Consider the following 21,457-nt stretch of genomic DNA (forward strand, 5'->3'; position numbering starts at 1 on the left):
GAAGTCAGTATGAATATTATGAAACGACAAGAGCCGAGAACACACTCATACTAAGTATGAATGTGTGTGAGACTATAGAGCTGTGAACACTCTCACAGTCAGTAAAATTATATGTCGACTAGAGCTGTTGACACCCTCCGAGTCAGTATGAATATGTATGAGGAGACTGAAGCAATAAACACTCTCACAGTCAGTATGAGGATGTACAGGCCACCAAGTTGTAAGCACTTTCATAGTCAGTATGAGGATGTACAGGCCAATAAGTTGTAAGCACTTTCATATTCAGTATGAGGATGTACAGGCCACCAAGTTGTAAACACTTTCATAGTCAGTGTAAGTATGTGTGTGACAAGCAGTTGTGAAAACTTAGTATGAGAATGTAACTACCTGAGCCGTGAACACTCACCGTCAGTATGTCCGTTACGACTAGGAGCATGAATAATAAAGCCTTGAAAACTCTCACAATCAGTATGTGTATGTGTGTGACTCAGAACCGTGAACAATCAGCATGAGAATGTGTGAAACGAAAAAAGCCGTGAACACTCTCACACTCAGTTATAGTATTATCAGATGACTAGAGCCATGAACATCCTAACAGTGAGTATTAGTATTAGTATGCTTGAGCCGGATAGAGCCATGGACACCGGCAGTATGTGTATTTATGAGATAACTATAGCAATAAACACAAAGTCAGCACGAGCATCTGTGTGTCAACTAGAACTGTGAACACTCTTACACTCAGTATATCTTTTTAGCATCTACAGCCGTAAACATTACCATAGTTTGTGTGTGTGGCAGCTAGAGCCGTGGACACCCTCAAATTCGGTATGAATATTATAATATGTATGTATTGACCTAAGTCTTGAACACTCTCACAATCTGTATAATTAGTTATGTTGAAGGACTACAGCTACACACACTCTCACAGTTTGTGAGTGATGACTAGAGCCGTAAACACACTCACAGTCAGTTTCCGTATGTGTCTGATAATTAGAGCCGTGAGCACTGTCACAGTCAGTATTCGTATGTGTGTAATGATTAGAGCTATGAACACTGTCACAGTCAGTATCCGTATGTGTGTGATTAGAGCTGTGAACACTGTCACAATCTGTATCCGTATGTGTGTGATTATTTGAGCCGTGAACACACTCATAGTCAGTATCCGTATGTATGTGATGATTAGAGCCGTGAATGCTCTCACAATCAGTATTCGTTTGTATGTGATGATTAGAACCCTGAACACAGTCACAATCAGTATCTGTATGTATGTGATGAATAGAGCCGTGAACGCTCTCACAATCAGTATCCTTATGTGTGTGATGATTAGAGCCGTGAACACTCTTACAGTCAGTATCCGTATGTGTGTGATGATTAGAGCCGTGAACACTCTCACAGTCAGTATCCGTATGTATGTGATGATAAAAGCCGTGAACGCTCTCACATTCAGTATCTGTATGTATGTGATAATGAGAGCTGTGAACACTCTCACAGTCAGTATCAGTTTGTGTGTGATGATCAAAACAGTGAACGCTCCCACAGTCAGTATCCGTATGTATGTGATTATTAGACCTGCAAACACTCTCACAGTCAGTATCCTTATGTATGTAATGATTAGAGCCGTGAACACTCTCACAGTCAGTATCCTTATGTATGTAATTATTAGAGCCGTGAACACTCTCACAATCAGTATTCGTGTGTGTGTGATGATTAGAGCCGTGAACGCTCCCACAATCAGTATCCGTATGTATGTGATGATTAGAGCCGTGAACATGGTCATAGTCAGTATCCGTATGTATGTGATGATTAGAGCCGTGAACGCTCTCACAATCAGTATCCGTATGTATGTGATGATTAGAGCCGTGAACATGGTCATAGTCAGTATCCGTATGTATGTGATGATTAGAGCCGTGAACACTCTCACAGTCAGTATCCGTATGTATGTGATGGTTAGAGCCGAGAACACTCTCACAATCAGTATCCGTATGTATGTGATGGTTAGAGCCGTGAACATTCTCACAATCAGTATCCGTATGTATGTGATGATTAGAGCCGTGAACATTCTCACAATTAGTATCCGTATGTATGTGATGGTTAGAGCCGTGAACATTCTCACAATCAGTATCCGTATGTATGTGATGATTAGAGCCGTGAACATTCTCACAATCAGTATCCGTATGTATGTGATGATTAGAGCCGTGAACGCTCCCACAATCAGTATCCGTATGTATGTGGTGATTAGAGCCGTGAACATGGTCATAGTCAGTATCCGTATGTATGTGATGATTAGAGCCGTGAACGCTCTCACAATCAGTATCCGTATGTATGTGATGATTAGAGCCGTGAACATTCTCACAATCAGTATCAGTATGTATGTGATGATTAGAGCCGTGAACATTCTCACAATCACTATCAGTATGTATGTGATGATTAGAGCCGTGAACATTCTCACAATCAGTATCAGTATGTATGTGATGATTAGAGCCGTGAACATGGTCATAGTCAGTATCCGTATGTGTGTGATGATTAGAGCCATGAACACTCTCACAGTCAGTATCCGTATGTATGTGATGATTAGAGCCGTGAACATTCTCACAGTCAGTATCCGTATGTATATGATGATTAGAGCCGTGAACACTCACACAGTCAGTATCCGTATGTATGTGATGATTAGAGCCGAGAACACTCTCACAGTCAGTATACGTATGTATATGATGATTAGAGCCGTGAACGCTCTCACAGTCATGATTAGAGCCGTGAACATTCTCACAATCAGTATCAGTATGTATGTGATGATTAGAGCCGTGAACACTCACACAGTCAGTGTCCGTATGTATGTGATGATTAGAGCCGTGAACGCGGTCACAATCAGTATCCATATGTATGTGATGGTTAGAACGGTGAACGCTCCCACATTCAGTATCCTTATGTATATGTGTGATGATTAGAGCCGTGAACACTCTCAGTCAGTATCCGTATGTGTGTGGTGATTAGAGCCGTGAACACACTCACAGTCAGTATCCGTATGTATGTAATTATTAGAGCCGTGAACGCTCTCACAGTCAGTATCAGTTTGTGTGTGATGATTAGAACCGTGAACACACCTACAGTCAGTATCAGTTTGTCTGTGATAATTAGAACCGTGAACACTCTCACAGTCAGTATCCGTATGTATGTAATTATTAGAGCCGTGAAGCCTCTCACAGTCAGTATCCGTATGTATGTAATTATTAGAGCCGTGAACACTCTCACAGTCAGTATCAGTTTGTGTGTGATGATTAGAACCGTGAACACACCTACAGTCAGTATCAGTTTGTCTGTGATGATTAGAACCGTGAACACACCTACAGTCAGTATGAATAAGAAGAGAAGTCCAGAGCTGTGAATACTCCAACAGTCAGTATGAATATGAATGGAAGACTAAAGCCGTGACCGCAGTTAAAGGTTTAAATGTATCAATTAATTACTTTTATATTAAACAAGGAAACCTTCCCTGTTGCTGCCCTTACCCAGTAAGTAGTAAGCTTGTGTTTAGTTGGTTTTATATCATTTTCTATTACATTCGTTTAGTGGTAAATCTAAGACAGACAAATGCAAAGAGATTCGAAAGGCTTTCCATCCCAATCCAAAGCAGCAATCAAAGGAGGAATGTCAGTACGTAGTTTTCCTATTAATAAAAGAATGAATTCATTAACGTATGCACTTGGAAATTCCGTATTAAGTTGTACACTAGTAATTATTGTTTTATTTTCAGTGCGTTTTTGTTACTTTTATATAATTTGTAGTGTGCAACATTTACATAGCTCTAAATAACTCTTATTTTAAGGTTACACTTTATTCATATAATTGTCAAGGATTTAGCATTTTACTGATATCATACGTGGCTAAAACCTATTATGATTAGATTTTCAGTTTGAATAACTGAGACACCACAAACAAATGAAAGTTTTTCACATCATATGCAGATAATATTAGGAAATATGTGTCATCAAAATGACTTACAGTGTGTTCCTAAATTCGTACTTGGAACTTTCACAAACAGCCTGTATTATGTTATATTAACAGGTGTAAACCAAGGAGTTATCATTAAGGCTGTTTCATTATTACTATATTTCTGAGAACGAGGCTAAAATTACAAATATTTAAAGAATAACGTTTTGTTTCAAGTTATGATGTATCCAAACGCAGTGTTTCAAAATTATCAGTGTCGTAAAACCGACCCATATGTGCCTCAAAATGGAAAAGAAAATCGCCGACATCCCCCAGTAGGCATTTGACGTCGGTTAGACGTCGTATAGACGTCGGACCCCGACGTCGGGTTAACGTTGGATTTTGGTTGGATTTGCAAACCGTTTAGACGTCGGATCCTGACGTTGGCTAGACGTCGCAATCCGACCTTTTTCCAACCTAAATCTAACCGCTTTTCAACCAAAATCTGACCAAATTTTCAACATAATTTGCAATCAAACAAGTAATCAACACATGTATTTTATCATCTTTATTTCATATTATGGCGACGTAAGTCTACTACAGTACGTCCAAAAAGTAATGCAGTAAATATTATTGAAACTTTCAAGTTTCGTCATTTTTGTATGATTCTTCAACTCCGCCAACATTTCCACCTGAAATGTATAAAATTTGACAGTTTCATTATTTAACATATACAAATATATTAGTGCTATTACTAAGAACATAATTATTACATGCCAAACAAATATGTAATATTTTAAATTCTATGAATAAAATATTCTATAACTTCGTAAAATGTAATTAAATGCAATTGCTTTTTAAAGTAACAAACAAAAATAAGTCATTTTTTTTAAAAAAAAATACGGAATAAGAAACAGTATAACTTTCAAAAAAAGTATAATTTTTAAAAATCTGTCACTCACGTTGCGGACCTTCTCTTTGTGTAAAGTATTTGTAAACTTGCTCTATCTTATCCCAATAAATATCAAATTACAGGAAGACTGTGTAAACCGATGCAGGCTTATCTCGCGAATGTGTGACTGGTAGACAGCATGTGTAGAAGAGAAGATCTTTGTGAATTTAGAATAATTTATACATGTGTATAGAATGCATATTTATCTTGAACAGTTTAAAGTTCGTGAAAAGAATCCGACTCCGAAAGCAGACAATCTCATGCGATATTGTAACATTTATATTAATTAAATTAATATAATGTTTGTTGTGAGAATGAACTATTATTAATAAGGGCATGTTCTAATCTCTGGCCTGGCCTGGCCTGGCCTGGCCTGGCCCGATGAGCTCTATTTTCGACTGGGCCGGGCCAGGCCAGGCCAGGCCAGGCCAGATTTTATTATACATAGAGAAATGAATGGCATAAAATCTAAATATACAATTACAATAGCAGGCAGTATTAACCTGCATTGTTTACTTGCTGCATGTCAACCAGTCCTCTGGAGAATCATTAATTAGCCGTCATTCATCTTATTTGAAATACAGATTTGCACTGAAGAAAATGGTGTAACTAAATGATAACTACCCATTTTTTCTGTAATCAAATTATTTAAAGTCAACTTTAACACTTGGTTTAAAACTAATGGCTAATTTCATTGATAAGTTTACCTGCTGCAATATAACTGAATATTTACATGCACTGAGAACACATCACTTTGGGAATTGTAATTACAGGTTGTGTCCCTACTATCCTTAGCTGACCTTTTAACTGTTCAGTTGAACTTTTAATGTGTTTGGTCTAGTAAGCTGATGTTCAATTTATGGAAGAGTAATGAAAATAATATTCATTAATTGTGGGACCTCTAACTCATTGTCAGGGTGTTGGCATTTTAGATTATTGATATTTTTCTTGCACAAAAAAATAATGGTGCATTGTGTTTATGTTATTTCTAAGTGATATATTTCATGCTAAAAGATGCTCTTGAGCCTGTTTCACAAGACTTTGTATGCTTTTTTTTCCACATACTTAGATCAATATAAAAACAATCTTACAAAAATATTCAGTATGTGTATAACCTAAACTACAAAATTTATATATCGCTTCCCCGCACCATACTATCCCAGGTTCTAGAACGGAGGTAGCATTATTTTAGAAATTGAAAGTTGTTGTCCGTTTAATATTGACAGGTGCCACTCTTTATTTTATATCATATTTGTAACCTGAAAATATCTAAATTGACCAAAATAACATGCGAAGTTTACCAGTGGCACAGTGGCGTAGTGATAAGTTCTCCGACTTTCACACATGTTACCGTGGGTTCGATTTCAATTCAGATTGTTTTCATTAAATCAATATAATGTCATTTTATTGATACTGGTTTTATTCTTACAACATTTTATGGTAATAACTTGTATGTAGAAGAATGTCAAATACTTGCGTATTTCTTTCAATAAATGAACAATAAATCACGATAAGTGATAATTTTCCTGCATTCTAAGTTTACAGAGGAAATTTAAAAAAAAAATGATAATGAAAATGGTCAAACAGGTGTTTCGAACTTACAGTCCCGAGATTGGTAGCTGAACGTTTTGTCAGCACAACTTTATCTGCATGTACGACCTGGCAGTAAAGAAATGTTTATATTTTATTTGGTTTTCAATATTTATATTTTTATTTATGTTTGGGCACAATTTTTTTTTACCGAAGCATACAAAATATATTCTTGAGTGCTAGTTCAATAATTTCGGACAATACTAAATAATCCTCAATAGACAAAATAATAAAATTAGTTAGGTTATTCAATTTGGGGAAAACCAAACCACCAGTCAAGGGTCAATTGAGGTGGAGATCCCCTGATAATAGTCATAACAATTAATCAGGCATCACCTTTAAATTAGACATCATAGTTATGTTAGCTACAGGCTTATTCCCAGGTGTATAATTTTACAGAGTGGGAGTTCAAAATGTATTTATATAATGTCTGAAATATCCAAACTTATTCCAAAAGTCAGATTTTAAAGATGCTATAGAAATCACTTTCATGAAATTGAAATCTATGGCCTGGCCTGGCCTGGCCTGGCCCGGCTCAGTCGGAAATTGGGCTCATCGGGCCAGGCCAGGCCAGGCCAGGCCGGGCCAGGCCAGGCCAGAGATTAGAACATGCCATTAATAAGTGATTTTTATAACTAAAAACATTTATCAGACTTTCTATCCAACCTAATTCCAACGTCTTCTAGACGTCTAAGTCTGACGTCTATTAGACGTCGTGGATATGACGTTGGTTAAACGTTGGATCCAAGTCCCCGACGTCGCGACCAAAATCCAACGTCTAACCAACGTCGGTACGACGTCAGGTGTTTACTGGGCCCCAATGACTATCTTTTTAAAATAAAATTGTATTTCAGGACCAACAGTCAATAGAGAGAATATTTTCATCATTATTGACTGAGTACATTGCAACAAATTCATTGCAAACCGTGTATCACGATATAAGTGCTAAATTAAATTACTTAATTTTTTTCCCAAATTGTTTTATATTTAGTTTGTTGTCAAACATATCACTTTTGATACACTATTCATTAATTATATATATATTTTTAAGTCTCTCAGTGACTTTGTGTGTAAGTCTTTGATACACATTCATCAGCTCGCTACGTTCATATTAATTATAATGATGATATTAATAGGTTATTTAACATTGTTCTGTACAATACGGAGATATATTTGGATGAGCACCCAGCTGAGAAAACCATATTGGACGAGCCGATAGGCGAGTCCAATATGGTTTTCTCAGCTGGGTACGAGTCCAAATATATCTCGTATTGTACAGTACAATGTTAAACAACCTTTTTATTCTATATCTATTTTATTTTAGTTAAAATTAAAAATGATTCATTGAATAATGTATTTCTACCTTTTCTGATTAAAACTCAGATTCAGATTTCAGATTTATTTAAATCCATGGCATATAATATGCATGTGGATAAAACAAAGTGAAATAATAAAACAGTCACAAATCAATATTGTACAAAATATTGTGCAAAAATATTGTACAAGATGCGGTACAATGTCTGACTAAGAAAAAATGAATTGGACCAACCACACTAAAATAACCAAAGATGTAAGGGAGACAACTCAAAAACTGCTGATGCAGAAATAATGACAGAGTATATTCCCCCAAATATTGCCTATTAATTGACCTGAATGCTTAATGTTCTCCCTTATATTGCATGTAAACATCAATAATGGGGGGTCCAAAACATTTACATGTTACACCAGAGATCGAAAAAATAAGCCATGATATGTTATAATTAATTTCTACATTATCGTAACATACAACTTATACCTTATACCAAAACTGAAGCATGTTAATACCATCTGTATTTGTTTCAAGTAAAGTAGTTACTCAAATACAATACTGAATCTGGAGAATGAGCTATTTAAAGTTTGACATTAAAATTTTACAAAACAGTGCTAATTTAACAAGTAAACCCTTATCTTTACTATTCATGAGGTTATCAAGTTGATGAATATTAGGACGAGTAGTAAAATTATTGGGAAGAAACTTCTTTCTAATAGAATCGAAGTTACTGGATTCCAAAAGATAATGAAATTTATCACCTACTGTAGTGCCTGCTTCGGACAGAGGTGACAGACTCGTTGACTGCGCTCTATATGCAAGTGCCTACCTTTTTCTATTGGCAACAAATGGTTCATAGTTCTAAATTTACACAAATACTTACTTAAATTAGAAGGTAATATATCAAGATACTCCTCAAAACCAAATTCTTTTTTATAAGTACGATAGACTAAACATTTTGGTAAAGTGACAACACTATCATGCCAATTTTGCAAAAACTGATCTTTTAACCTACTTTTCACAGTGTTGTTTTAAAACAATTAATATCTATGTACATAGCATGAAAATATTCAGACATTCCAAGTTCATCAAGTGTATCTTTTACGAAAGAAATCCAAGAAGAAGTGTGTGTACCATTCATATGCAAATAGAAACTTGTATCGTACAACAATTTACAAATCTTGTCACTATCTGAATTAATTACTTTACACCAATAACATAATACACGAGCCTTAACTTGTAATGCTAAAGGCTGTAAACCCAGCTCTCCATAAATCATACAGTTAGGAGTCGTAGATTTCAAATTTAGAATCAATTTACAAAACCGAAGTTGAAATTGCTCTATTATACTTATCCGCTCCGTACCCCAAACCTCACTACCGTATAATAGTATTGGAACGACAATAGTATTAAACAAATGTAACTGAATTGAAATAGGCAAGCTGAGTTTGCGGCTTTTCTGGATAACTGAAAACATGGCTCTACGTGCCTGATCTACTAGCTTTTTCTTATTTTTCTGTACATAGAGCGCCTACTTCACCCGATTTACATTCGGAACATTTTCACACGTTTAGGGCTTTATCATATGTTTAACATGAGAATGTTGATATATATAAATACAGGGGTTTTTTTTGTACGCACGTGCGTCCAATACGGTAATATATTGAATGGTCACGTGTTGCAAATAAACATTCACGATTGGATAAATGAAATAGATATAGCATATTATGAATTATTATATACTGTCTCTGTACAGAAAGCAATGTACTTTAAAATCTTGAAAATTTATAGTTTCATTGGTGGTGCGTGAGCATTTCAATGAAGGATTTGAGACGAGCATTAAGAATGCAATAATTTCATATTGTCTAGATCTTCAGGTTTAATCTGTTGAAATTAATCAATGTGAATGCAGTTTCACACAATAACATACACAGTGTAACTGTATGTAATAATTGAGATTATCTTATAACTGTGTGCGCAAAGAATTGACAACTCTTGCCTCAGGTAGGCATTTTTCAGGTACTTACAAGCATAGATATCTATATATTAGTTAACATTTCTGGCAATATCACAACTGATTGGAAAATGAAAACGGCTAAAAGCATTATATATTTTATATCAGAAAGGTAGAATATACCAATCTGTGTGATTCACTGCTTCAAGACTTTTTTCAGCCTAATTAGATCTAATTAAAAAGCAACTTTTAACAATTCGGTAATAAAGTGATGTATCCATTTTTACGTAAATAACAAAATGTCGCATTAATGAACAAGCGTTGTAATACATAATATGTAATTTTACTGATCAGTTGTACGTATGCCTTTAAGTAGTGCAGTGTAGCTCAATGAACGCTTCATTTTCTGCTTGTAATAAACACTCGGTTTTATCCAGTTTCTACTAAAGGTTATTTCTTTTTATGTCCTTCAAATAACCAAACAATATTTCACAAATATGCATTTTATAAAAGTTTTGTTTACATCACTAATAACTCCTATACAGTAAAGTACTAACAGTTGAAATTAGCAGAGGAGGGAAAAACGCAACGAGAACATTTTATTCACACATCTTATTCATGTTACATTTATTGCAAAACAGTGCCTTAATTTTATCTGTTGAAATTCGGTTCTTTCTCTATTATTTATATTTTCTTGTGTTCCACAGTAAATCAGTGATGACAATGAGGCAGTGCTTTCAACTCGAGAGACTAGCCTCTTTACACGATGAAGATATTTTGTCGAATATGGAATTTGAGCTTGACAGATTTATGCGGTTTGAAAGATTTAGATGCGACATTAAAAAAGAAAAAGGTAAAAATATAATGTTTAAAGAACTAATGCATTTTATACACCTGTTATAAAGTAATACTAGACCCAGATTTCATGTTTGAAAACATGAACAGATAGTATATAATAGTTTATGTAAGCATATTTGTATTTAGAGCTAGGTCCACGTTTTGGAAAAAAATCGAACATCACCAGATCATAGAAAGAAGGAGTTGTTTTACCGTGATGAAAATTAAACAGCATATAAAAGTATTATATTATCCTTCACAACCATTGTCAATTTACTTATATACATATATTTATTCCGGAAAGAGACTGCATGAAGGGGCCACACTTTTGGACAGTTCAGCGCATGTCTTCGTTTTGAGCAGTTTATTTCTTTATAAATGACATTTTTTTAAGGGATGCAACTTTTTGAAAATATTTTAAGCATCAAATGGTACGGGACAGTGTTGGACATATACATGTAGATTGTTGGTTAAGGTGTGGTTCGTTTACCAAAATTGTCTGTGGTTTGGTGATCTACTGCTAAACCTTAACAGTACTTGTATTTAGGTAAAACACAGTACACGCTGTATGACTGAAGACGGTATAAATGTGTACACTGCATGACATGTAGTTATGATTTTATATACATGTATTTAATAAAATTAAATGTATTTGATGAGGATTCTCTAAATTTAAATTAAATATCTAAATATAGAATGTTTTAGTGAAAGACAGGCCATTGGATGTCTTCTATAAGTATGCTAATTGTCAAGAGTAAATACCTAGAATGCAGTGCAAACATGGTTACAGCCAGAATGGGATGCACTGTATGTGCATTAAAATGCAATATAAAAATGAAGACATGACATTAAACTAATGCAATAATAAGTAGAGAAAAAATTACCAAGTAAATACTTAAAGACATCAATACTACTCCAAGAAAACATAACAAAATGGTTTTGACACTGTGATGGCACGTTTCAATATTATTTGATTCCCTGAGTAGCCACATCTTTGTTTTGACTGAAGCACCAATCGAAAATGGTCTTGCATGTTTGTTTTGACTGAAGCACCAATCGAAAATGGTCTTGCATGTTTGTTTTGACTGAAGCACCAATCGAAAATGGTCTTGCATCTTTGTTTTGACTGAAGCACCAATCGAAAATAGTCTTGCATCTTTGTTTTGGCGTGCGTTACATATTTCATTAACTTGAAAATGAGGCACATAGAGAGAGACAGAAAGAGCGGATTAGAGATTCTCTTTATTCACAAAAATGTAAGGATAATGTCAAAATGTTTTGCAATCGTAATTTTGAATTCCATTAACAGATAGAAATCATCACTGTGAACATCCACACAGAAAGAAACTCGAGCATTGTATAAATGATATCTATGGAAATGCCATCAATAATCAAACAGAGCTACTGCGTCAGGGAGGAAATGTATCCGTCAATGATATCTGCAGGTAATTTTAGGATTACATATTTATTTGGAGAAAATACGAACAATTAACCTTATTTAATTATTCTGCAGATTGAACTTGTGTCAGTTCTCTTATTTTGTGTGATATATTTACCTCATTAGCTACAGAGTCCTTTAAATGTTATATGTGACCAAGAGTACAGTAGTATGACTTTGCATACAGTTATAATTTTAGGTGTACGTTTGCAACATATGCTTGACTAATTTTGTTTTATGTTCAGCTGTGTTCACGTAATATCAAGGGTCAGTATGTACGTAACGCGCACCTGCTGTGTGGATATTGTTTACACGGATTAGCTCTGATTTTAAGTTACTCAACCTTTTCCCTGCTAAATTTCGAAAATGGAGTGGTCCATCATTCAATTTGGGCAATACCACTTATTATTTGAAGGGTTGTTCACTGAAAATTTACTGACAGAATAGCCTGCAATTCCGTGCAGGCTGATCTTGATCTGCACTGGTCGCAAAGGCAGAATCAGTTGCCACCCTTAATTACGCACACGTTTAGCGTTTACCTTTGATTTTGAATTAATAACCAAATTAGCCTATATTACGTATTTATTCAACATCTAATTCGAATGTGTAGGGAGGAAATCAATTTCGACCTATTTGATCGTTTGTTCTTAAGCTATATTTTACAGAAGACGTTTGAATGATCGTGTTTACTGTACATTTAGTCATGATCACGTTTACACCAAGAATTTCAATAAGAATATAAGTCAGTTGACACTGTTTCAGTTTTTAGACCATTCCACAACTTTTGATATAGACGTGTGATGTACTGGTATATCTTTTTATCTGATTTTTATGTAAAAATACCAAAGAAGAAACATGACATTATATAGAGCCAAAAGGCTACAAAATTAGTCCATATTTCACAAAACAAGAAAAATGATACAAGTGGGTGAAACATCCCCAGCTCCTCCCCACGAGATAATATGAAACCGACCATATCTAGCCCGCCTACTTACCGTGGAAGAAGCACAGATGTAAAGTCATTGGCCGTCATACTCAGCAACAGATTCAGCAATGTGCGTAAAAAAAATGACCATTGAATAATTTTGTAGCAAAAATGGATGGTGCACGTTCGCGCTCCAATGAAATTGAATGTAATAAGAACAACAGAATGCGCACGAGACTTGATTTACAAGTTTCAAGATAGAAATAGATTAAGCACGCTTCAATGGTTTATAAACAATACGGACAAATGCACAAACGAGAATGGTAGATTTGACGGTCTAATACAAATAAAACGAGGTATGGGGTGTATAATATGTGATTTGTTGGTTCTATTATCATATTATATTATCTTGATCAATGTGTGCAATTTTATGTCTCGTTGCCTGCAGCCAACAAAGAAATGACCTTTGAAGCAGTATCTATCACAGCTCAAATATAAGTTCCAGTTATAGGCATCAAAATATCTCTCAAAATTATTCACACACACCTGAATACATCCCATTCTGTTTCACTGGCTTAAAAGATAATGCTTATAACAAAATGTTTGACCTGAACGTGCATAACTGCCGTGAGGTAACACAAAGAGTTCTTACGGTGTTACCGCCAGTACTCGAAAGTTGAATAATAAAATCATCATTAATCAAGCGATTTCATATTGCACTAGCTATTTGTCCTCGGGCAGTCGTATACGGCCTTGGGCCAATATGACAACCCTTGGACAAATAACAAGGCCAATATGAAATCGGTTGACTAATTTGTATTTGTTTGTATTGGGTCTAACGCCGCTTTTTAACAGTATTTCAGTTATGTAACGGCGGGCAGTTAACCTAACCAGTGTTCTGGATTCTGTACCAGTACAAACATGTTCTCCACAAGTAACTGCCAACTTCCCCACATGAATCAAAGGTGGAGGACGAATGATTTCAGACACAATGTCTTTTTATAAAATCGTCACGGAGAATCATGACCCCGCGATCGGTAGATCTGCGCTCTCCCTATTGAGCTAAGTGGGCGGGTAGGTTGATCAATAACATTATATTATTGCATTTAAATGTCCCGAACCAAAAGGGGCAAATTGTCATATTTTGTGTCATAGGAATTTTTACATAGAAACTAAGTGAAAGGATCTGCATATTCTCCAAATTACATACCATCTATAAACCAGGTTTCATGAAGAAATCTTTAAATTTTGTACCTCTGAAATTATAGAAGAATCCATCATTTATAACTGATAGACGGACAAACAGACGGGCGAACGAACAGATGAACTAACGGAGAAAATAATTTTCCTTCTATCTACGTTCAATTTGTCAAGAAAAAGCCTCTCGTGCTTTGGAAGAAATCGCAAGATGACACTTTTTTGTCATATTCTTTTATGTTGCCATAGCAACCACATTTGTTGCCACAGCAACAAATCTAAATGACTTTGGCATTCTCCGCATTGCCATCTTTCCATGTACCTCGCTTCATAAAAATATATATTATACTTTTAAAGTTATCGCAGAAGACCACTTTGCATGACTGACAGATTGACAGGCATACGTGGGCAACCCGGCTAAATACTGGTAGAGGATTACCAACATTCTTTAATCTGTCGTAGTGGAGAGAATACAAGTTATATTGTACAAACTACATAAACAAAAATAGAAAAATATAAAAAATGACGAACATTTTTTCTATGATAATATGAAACTGACTTTTAGTGGTTATATTTTTGCCGTTACCACAGAAATAGAAAGAAAATAACAACATTTGAATTGTTATTCTGTGATTTTGATTCAAAGTTAATATTTATCTTATCATATACATTTATGTTTCGGTGCACTTGCATTTTTGGGACGAACGTAAATATAATGACCTTTCATTAGAATGAGTTTTGGCGGCCATCTTGAAAGATATCAAAAGGATCCCATATTTTACTGTGATAAAAATCTATGCCAAATTTCATGTTTTTCCCATTTTCTGAAGTATTTTGGCATTTCTTGTTCCGACTAATGTGTAGTTTTCGGCAGTTACACCGTATCTAAGTCATTGGTAAAAAGGAGGTAAAATATTTCATCAGTAACAATGTGATTTCGTATTGGTGACATTTTAAATCACTTAAAGTTGATAGTTTGACTTGGTTGTGGATCCTTAAGACACCTAGAGTGCTGACTAAAGTGCCATCTGCATATCATAAAATGCTATTTACCATTTAATGTCATATTCTGTATGTAGTGAAAATATAATTTAATCGGAAATTCATATCTAACGTACGAAAGACACAGGTCAGAAAAAAATGCTATAGGAATCAGCATAAATGAGAAATTTTCTTTTTATAATTCCCGAAGGGGGTAGCATTTTGTCGCCACCTTGTCCGTCCGCCCGTCCGTCCGCAAATCTGGATCGTGCAATTTCTCAAAGAGTATTCAAGCTAGGTTCATAAAACTTGGTATGTGAATAGAAGGCAATATGTAGATTATGCACGTAAATGACTTATGCTTGTAGGTCAAAGGTCAAGGCCACTGTTGAAGGTTAAGTAAAACATTGTTTCTGGTCCATAACTTTTATGTGCATTGAACGATTATCTTAGTGTCGTACCCAAACGTTCCCCATGATGAGACAATGTGTAGGAAACGTCTGTATTGCCACTACAATTCTCGGTCACTTGTTTACGGGGTGTGTGAAGTAAGTGTGGGAAGTTATGCTGCTCAAATCGTCTCATAACCATCCCCTATGTTTCAAGTTTAAAGTCAAAACATTGAATAGTTTTGAAGTTGTGCTCATAATATATAAAGGACAGGTTTTTGGAATGTGTTAGTCGGAGGTGGTACAGGTGTGCAATGTGGTTAGGTTGGGGTAGGGGTGTTTTGTGCGGCGGAAGTGACGGACTAATACGGCACAAGAAAGAAAGTCTTTTGGTAGCGGGGATGGGGTTGTGGGAGAGAAAGGGTAATGTGGATTGTTAAACTGCTTACATCTTCGCATCACCACCCACCTATATAACAAGTTTAAAGTGAATACCTTAAATTGTTATAAAGTTATTCTCTGGAAACAAAAAATAAATTATACTTGTGACCTTGACCTTTGATCCGCCGACAAAGTGCATGCGCTCTACAATTTGCCTCTTTGCCATCTATCATTACGCCAAGTTTGAAGTCAATACCTTGAATAATTATTAAGCTATGCTCCGGACAAATGTGACCTCAGAGCTCCAATTGTGACCTTGACCTTTGATCAATTGATTTGATTCATGCACTCTGCACATTGTATTATCGTTACAACCTTTATGCCAAATTCAACGTCAATACCTTGAATGGTTATTAAGTTATGCCACGGGCACGAACACCGCTCAACTACTATACTATACACCAAACTAAACATGTATATTTCCGACATTCACAGGTCAGCAACACAAAAACGCCTTCGGATTAAGGAGAGACGCGTTGACTCTTAACTGGAAATGTTCTACAACATCTAATATAAGCTTAAAGCTGTGCTCGTTTCTAATTGCCCCGAGGTCACAGGTTAACCCTTTAATACACATGTATATAATATTTGGAATGATGTGACATATACTTGGCACATATTTTCAGTTCGTTTCTTTATCCAGGTACCATTTAAGCTCAAAATCTGCTCAGTTTTAAAAAAAGTAATGCATCACATATGTAGCCCATGCAAAACAGAATGTATCCCATTCGTTTCTTTCGCCAATAAATATTTTTCTAGAAAAGTGGTCGCCATAAAATTTTTCTTCTGGTGGGGTTTAGCATACGGAAGGTGTCAAGGGCAAAAATTAAGCAGGCGCAGGGCAATTACAACATATTTCCATCTGTTGATAAAATGTTGCTAATTTTCAATCATACCGCTTCACGGAGGATAAGTTTTTCCCTGTCATTTCTACAAATACAGGTAAGGTAAATGCACTTTCGTGGTTAGTAATGTATACTCGGTTGCACTACATCGCGATATTTCGGCAAATCAATGTCATGTTCACAAAATTCAATCACAAATAAAAATCTCACCAGTTTTTCTGTGAAATGTTTACCACATATGTACTACCGGAAGCACAACATATGATTTTAAGCGGTGCCCATTTGGGAATACATATGTTGGATCACCCTCCGTGTAGGTGCAAGGATGAATGTACCTTCCATTGAATATGAGACAAAAATATTGTTAGAACTGTTTTGGGCCTATTCTGTCCTATACTTAAAATTCGACTTTTCCAAAATGTATTTCAAGTTGTTTGCACTTGATTATTGCTAATTTTAACCAGACATGTCTTTTCTTTTTCTCTGCAGCGTTTACGACGCCGCAACACGGTGTATCGAGGACGTGCTAAGGCATTGTTTGGTAAATGCAGTCCATCTCAATGCTATATTTTGCGGTTCGATGCCTACGTCCTGCCACTGCCCAGTGAATCTTGAAGCAGAGATCCTCGCAAGATCATCCAGATCTCATGCACAAATGCCAACGATTTGGTTATTCCTTTTGTGCTTTTCTGCTTTACATGCAAACTTACAGTTATTTCAATGTTAAAGCTTACAAATAGACGCAATGCCTTCAATGGCTGCCTGTGTCATATCATGTTTCTAAGCGTTCTTCAAATATTGCAGAAATATGTGTGTATGACCAAATGAATAGTTTTCTGATTGTTTTTAACAAGTTATTTTTAAAGTCTGTGCATAAGTATTTTGTGTAATACACCCTAGGACTTTAAAAACGCTTTATCTGTATAATGCAGTTATTTAATTTAGGCGTCACGTACATAAAAAACGCGCGTAGAGCATTCATTATTTAATATTATCGCCTCAAACTGTCAGCATTGCTAGAGAATAAATATTAAAAATGGGACCTACACAAGAAAATTTAAGGGAAACAACTCTGAATTGACCAACATAAAACATTGGTCAAAAGTGAAAGAAAAATCAAAAAGGTTCTTTTCCCAACAACTGATCAGGCAGACAAAATATGACCTACATTTGTTTAAAGAAGCGCCACAAAATAACTGTATTCTTTTGTATTTCCATGACGGTAATTATACATGCTTTGCATGAAGAAAATGTGAAATAACAAGTATCTAGTTACAAATTGACAGTGGCATATATAACGCCAAAAACAATGTGTTTAATGTCTAAATATATTATTAAATTAATGTAGTATTATGCACAGTAGTTGGTTTATTAAGGTGAGTTTAGAACACACTTTGTTTCTACAGTGTAAGATAGTTATTATTCTATGTTTATAAAACTATACTGAAAAGAGAATTACTGAATAAGATTGCAGATGAAGTTGTGAAAACACATTAATTCAGGGAGGGCCTAAATCAATCTGACTAAAGTACTTGATCTTCTAAACGAAGATCTGAGGATGATCCATTCACATTCGTCTTCTGTATATTTTGGATTTCCAATATTACTACTTTTATTTTCGCAAATCTATTTTTATCAATCAGACGACTTGTTCGAATGTCAAAGAGTAAGAAAAATGTGCAGTCAGTTCAGGGCTCGAACCCAGGAGCCCTCGCTTACTAAGCAAGTGCCCTACCGACTGAGCTAACCGGATATTTACGACATAAGAATTGTTATTATCAAAAACCAAGGCTAAATATAGGCCTGCAAAATGTTGTAAGTAAGCCTTTGATTGGCTAGCGGAAGGGTCGTCAGAACGGGGCTATCAATAGCTTGTCTTCAGATCCTAAGCGTAGCGTAATAGGAGATGTACTTTAGTCAGATTGGGCCTAAATTGTCCACCTGTCATCTTGTAGAATAGCTGTATTATACCAGTATTATCAGAATGATATTATCAGAATGATTTGCACGAAGTTAATGTTGGAGGAAAAAGTAGGTCACTAGGTCGTAGTGGGTCTTTAAATCTCTTTGTATTCAATATACAACATGCACACTTTTCTTATGACTTACACTGACAGTTATTTTATAAGTTGTAGTGAGGCCCTGATAGAAAGTTTAGAAGTGCATGAAAAAAAGTAAAATAATGCATAAATTCCTTTAAAGAAATTTTACGACATTAACGTTATTAAGTTTTTATCTTTTAGCCCAAGTTATTTATTGCTTTCAATGATGATGCATTGGTTTACACAAAATTTATATATTAAAATGTATATATCGAACAATGAGAAATTACAAAATAAGTTAAATTGGTATTTCGTTTGTGTAATTACGTAGCTAGACTAGTAAGAATGATATTGTTTGTAATTGTTACGGGTTTGACTTTTCTAACTTAATTCTGCAATCGCATGAATTAATTTCCTTTTATTCTGAACATTTAGATTACATTTGTTTTACAGCAAATCTAAAGTTTGTTAAAACTACACATTAATTCTTAGAGCAATCTAATGTATCTTTAAGATGAGAGAGAGAGTTGTATTTATGATTTGAGCAAAACATTAATTCTTTATAAATATGTTAATATGCTAATATGCTAATTTTATACCAGTTTAATTATTATTAAAAGTGTACGTAAATTATTTTAACTAGGTCAGCAACTCTGACCCTACGTCTAGTACGCTTGTTAGTCACAAATCGGGTTCCCGGCAGCTATTTTCTCAAGGGCGGTTCCCAAGTGGATCCCTGTTTACATCTCTCTAAAGGGTGCAGACATTCATATTTTTATTCTGTCATGACCCTGTAGTGAGATTTTATAATTCGGGTTGCGGGCGGCTTCTTCCGTCACAGCCTTTGGGTTCCCTGCTGGCTCTCCATAATCAGGATTATTGACTTACATTACTAGCTTATTATACTTGTTGTCACAATTTATTTTATGATGATATTCTCGTATTATAACTTGGCTGTTCACTATTGTTAAGGACTTTGTAAATAAATTTGAAAACCGTTATTCAGCTTGGTCTTTAGTTGTTCTAACTTTAAACTTCATATACCCAGAGTACGAACCTAGGGTAGTAACCGTCCTGTTGAAATATTATCTGCTCTTTGGAACTATAGCATGGCTGGATCATGCTGCGTGATGGACATTTAACAGCTGTACATTTTGATTGGTGGATGAAATTTCCACATGTTTTCGAATGGAATAAATAATATTTTCTCAAGGGATGTGCAGATGCTCTGAACTGTATTGCTAGACAGTATAACCCGTTGCAAGATACCTGTGGAAATAGTTTACGTCATAAACCTGAATCCCCTCGGTAGTGAATTCGTCTACAGGTCACACACCAGTAAATATTATTCACTACATATTCTATATAAAACTGACATTTTTAAAGAGCTACCAGACATAGCTAGACCTATTTCAGAGAACAAATTCTTGCCTCATTTTAAAGAGTTGTGATAAAACTTATGTAAAATGAAAAGAAAAGTAAGGGTCATGTATCTTCTAAGTGAGAATACTCTTGTCACATTTGCTTACTGTACAATTACATCAAAATCACACTGCTGTGATCTGGAAGTACTAAAATTGAGTTTCACTTCACTTCACTTCACCAAATACAACCTCCTCTCCCATTTTTTCTACCAAAATGTCAAAAATACATCCACAATGAAATTTAAACAGAAACCAGCTTAAATTTAGACCTCTCTTACCATGTCAAGTGAAAAATTAGTGTTTAAAAAGCTGTCCGCCATTTACGCGACTAGACCAGATGGCTCCCACGCTGGTTCCTTTACTATAGTTAGGCCTACACACATGCCACTCTGCCACACGGAGTGATCTCCCTTAAAAAAGATTTACAGTCAACTCGTCCCCAAACTCCTCACAGCGGTTACCTTCCCTTGCGTTCATTATAGACCGCTGCATTCACAAGATACCGCGTGACTATGAGAAAGTCACATGACACTGCAAAAAAGTTCTGTTATCAACATTTATTTATTTATCTAATCTTCTTGACAAAAATCACTTCAATTAGTTATTTGAACTATTATGTGCGCGAATATTACAATCTAGATGCGAATAATGCAATTTAAAAAAAATCCTGTTCTGTTCTGTTAAACAACTCGTGATTGCAGTGATTTAATGTGCCGTAAGCGGAAGTAGTCGTTGCGGGAAGTTTGCTCGTCTCATTTTGGTCATTTCGTATCCCGTGACGATTTCAAATTGGTCATTTCGTCCCCCACTTTTCAGCCCTCCTTTTTAACTCGACTATACGAAGTATGGAGAGCTGTCCTACTCCACCCGGCGTCGGCGTCGGCGGTGGCGCCGGCGTCCTTTCGCGTCCGCACTTTGGTTAAAGTTTTGATGCACTTTCACTTTATCTCTGTAATTACATGATGGATTTGTTTCAAACCTAAAATAGTTATTCCTCATCATCACCCACATCATATGGCACAAGGGCCATAACTCTCACACGCATATTTTATGAATTATCCCCCTTTTTACTTAGAATTTCAGGTTAAAGTTTTGATTCACTTTCACTCTTTCTCAGTTATTACTGAATGTATTTGATTCAAACTTAAAATATTTGTTCCACCTTACCACCCACATCATATGACACAAGGTCCATAACTCTGGTAT

At 35.5% G+C, this 21,457-nt stretch overlaps 1 protein-coding gene across 1 annotated transcript in view; it reads left to right on the forward strand.

The window, feature by feature from the left end:
• The window catches only part of LOC123557424 (uncharacterized), a 32,034-nt gene extending 12,206 nt beyond the window's left edge, over nt 1-19,828 (forward strand). The window contains exons 6-9 of the mRNA XM_045348868.2: nt 3,568-3,651; nt 10,440-10,585; nt 11,879-12,014; nt 17,275-19,828. Coding sequence (XP_045204803.2) covers nt 3,568-3,651; nt 10,440-10,585; nt 11,879-12,014; nt 17,275-17,512 — 604 coding nt within the window. The 3' untranslated portion in view covers nt 17,513-19,828. The remainder of the gene's footprint in view (nt 1-3,567; nt 3,652-10,439; nt 10,586-11,878; nt 12,015-17,274) is intronic.
• Nucleotides 19,829-21,457: the final 1,629 nt, after the last annotated feature.

The sequence above is a fragment of the Mercenaria mercenaria genome, chromosome 5 (assembly GCF_021730395.1).
Source record: "Mercenaria mercenaria strain notata chromosome 5, MADL_Memer_1, whole genome shotgun sequence".
In the NCBI taxonomy this organism is placed as follows: Eukaryota; Metazoa; Mollusca; class Bivalvia; order Venerida; family Veneridae; genus Mercenaria; species Mercenaria mercenaria.